Source organism: Caenorhabditis briggsae (genome assembly GCF_000004555.2).
Source record: "Caenorhabditis briggsae complete genome, chrI, whole genome shotgun sequence".
NCBI lineage: Eukaryota > Metazoa > Nematoda > Chromadorea > Rhabditida > Rhabditidae > Caenorhabditis > Caenorhabditis briggsae.
Genome location: NC_013489.2, coordinates 923,828 through 925,918, shown reverse-complemented (window position 1 = coordinate 925,918; position 2,091 = coordinate 923,828). Strand labels below are relative to the sequence as shown.

The window sequence follows — 2,091 nt, the reverse complement described above, 5'->3', positions numbered from 1 at the left end:
TTCGACGAAATTTGCTGCAAAATATGCGAAAAGCTAAAAAATGAGTAAATTTAATATTTTCCCGCCGGGTTACTGTCGCACTCGTTTCAACTGTTTCCGGTTGTTTACGCTTTCAGATATTTGTTTACAAACATCGCATACACTTCGACTCAACCTTTTTTTCTCTGACAAGGATAATATTCAGAGAATTTCAGAAGTTTGAGAATGTTAAAAATTGTTTGAAACATTTCGAAATTCTAGAATTTCGGAAATCAAAAAAAATTGAAAAATTTCGAAATTCGGAAATTAAAGATATTGAATTTCTGAAATTCTGAAAAAGGACGTTTTGCTTTTTTAGGCCATTTTCAATTTGTGCAACTTCCTTCCGAATTTTCTGAAATTTCAAGATTCCGATTTTCCTAATTTTCAACGTTTTGAAATTTCCAAATTTTTGATCTTCGGGATAATTCTGAATTTTCGAAAAAAAAACATACTTGTAAAATTCCGGGCCGGCCCGCCAAAATTGGGAAAAAAGCCCGGCCCGGCCCGGCCCGTTACAAGTATGAAAAAAACAAATTTCAATCTCATTTTTTCCAGGCTCTCTCGCTCGGCCTCTACATGATCTCACTGATCGTCTTCGATCAATACTTTGACCGTCAATTCGTCCTCTCATGGGTCTTCATCTCAAAAACCACCGCCATCACCGCCGTCTCGTGTCTTCCGCTGTACATTGTGAAGGCGTTGCGCCGGAAATTCTCACCGCCAAGCTATGCGAAAGTTAACTGAAGAAGGCTTTCTCTGGAATTTCAATTTTTTGCTGAAAAATTTTTTTTTGAATTTCCCGCCATTTCTTCTTTTTTTGTATAATCGCTTTTCCCCCATTTTTTTCCATCTCTAAAAAGCTTTACTAGTTTTTTTTCTTCTCGTTTTTGCAATTCCCTCCTCCCGGCTTTTCTCTACGGTGTCTTTTTTAAATGCGCTCCATTGATAATTTTTTTTGAGTTTTTCAAAAATTTGCCATAGAGCGCACTTGTGTGATGCATATATGTATTTATAGAAAATCATCGACATAGACAAGGCAACACATATCACAGAAGATTTTGGATTGTTTTTAAAATTCAAAAAAAAATAATTTTTTGAATTTCTTAGCTATTTTCCTCCCTTTTTTTGGTTCCTTTCCGATTTTTTTTTGGGTAATTACCTCCTAATTACCCTCCAATTACCCATGAGCAATGAAGTATTTTTCCTTGTTGATAAATAATGATTTTTCTAGAATTTGTCTGGAATTCTTTGTTTTTCCTCTCACTAACTTGTTAATTATCGAATTGATTAATTATCTAACCGAAACAATTTTTTTATTCGATTTTCAGATTTTTTTTCTTCGAAAAATTCGGGAAAACAATATTTTTGAAATTTATTAAAAATTGCTGAAAATTTCGAAAAATAAAAAAATTTCAATTTTTATGGATTTTGAAAAATTAAGAATTTTCAAAAAAAACTACTGAAAAAAACCTGGAAAGCTGTAATTTTTAAATTTCAAGAAAATTGCAAATTTTGAGAACTTTCTGGAATTTCTAGACAGCGAAAATTTTGAAAAAAATTTCAAAAATGTTTATGCTGAAATTTCAAGAAACACTCGGGTTTTTCAAATTTTTTCATGCCGGAAAAAATGTAATTTTTCTAAGAAACCCCAAAACTTCCAGATCAAAATGGGTATCGTTTTGACCGTCTCGTGCTACATTGCCTCGTTCTCACCGTCGATCGCGCTATTCTACTCGTTCATCGCTCATGATCCAGTTCGAATCATATTGTTCTTTTTGGGGTACTGTAGATGTTGAAAAATTCGAAAAAACGCAGAATTTTGTAGTTTTGGAAAATTCAAAAATATCGATTTTTGCGATTTTCTGAAATTTCAAAAAAAAAAAAAACATTCCAGATCATTCTTCTGGCTTGTCTCACTTCTAATATCATCGCTAGCATGGTTGGGACTGTCTACAGTACTCCCAAACACATTTTTAATATCGTTGGGCGTTTGTATCGTTGCTCAGGAGCTCTCGCGAGTCGCCTATTTTATGCTGTTGAAGAAGGCGCAAAAGTAAGTTTTCATCATGG

General features: G+C 33.6%; 2 protein-coding genes across 2 annotated transcripts in view; both read left to right on the top strand.

Moving 5' to 3' along the window:
* Cbr-tat-5 overlaps positions 1–765 on the top strand; it is a gene marked incomplete at both ends in the record, with an annotated part of 14,992 nt that extends 14,227 nt beyond the window's left edge. The window contains one exon of the mRNA XM_002648775.1: positions 577–765. Within this exon, the coding sequence (XP_002648821.1) occupies positions 577–765 (189 nt within the window). The remainder of the gene's footprint in view (positions 1–576) is intronic.
* A 923-nt stretch (positions 766–1,688) lies between these two features.
* Positions 1,689–2,091, top strand: part of Cbr-aph-1 — a gene marked incomplete at both ends in the record, with an annotated part of 3,000 nt that continues 2,597 nt past the window's right edge. The window contains 2 exons of the mRNA XM_045236839.1: positions 1,689–1,801; positions 1,916–2,074. Coding sequence (XP_045097843.1) covers positions 1,689–1,801; positions 1,916–2,074 — 272 coding nt within the window. The remainder of the gene's footprint in view (positions 1,802–1,915; positions 2,075–2,091) is intronic.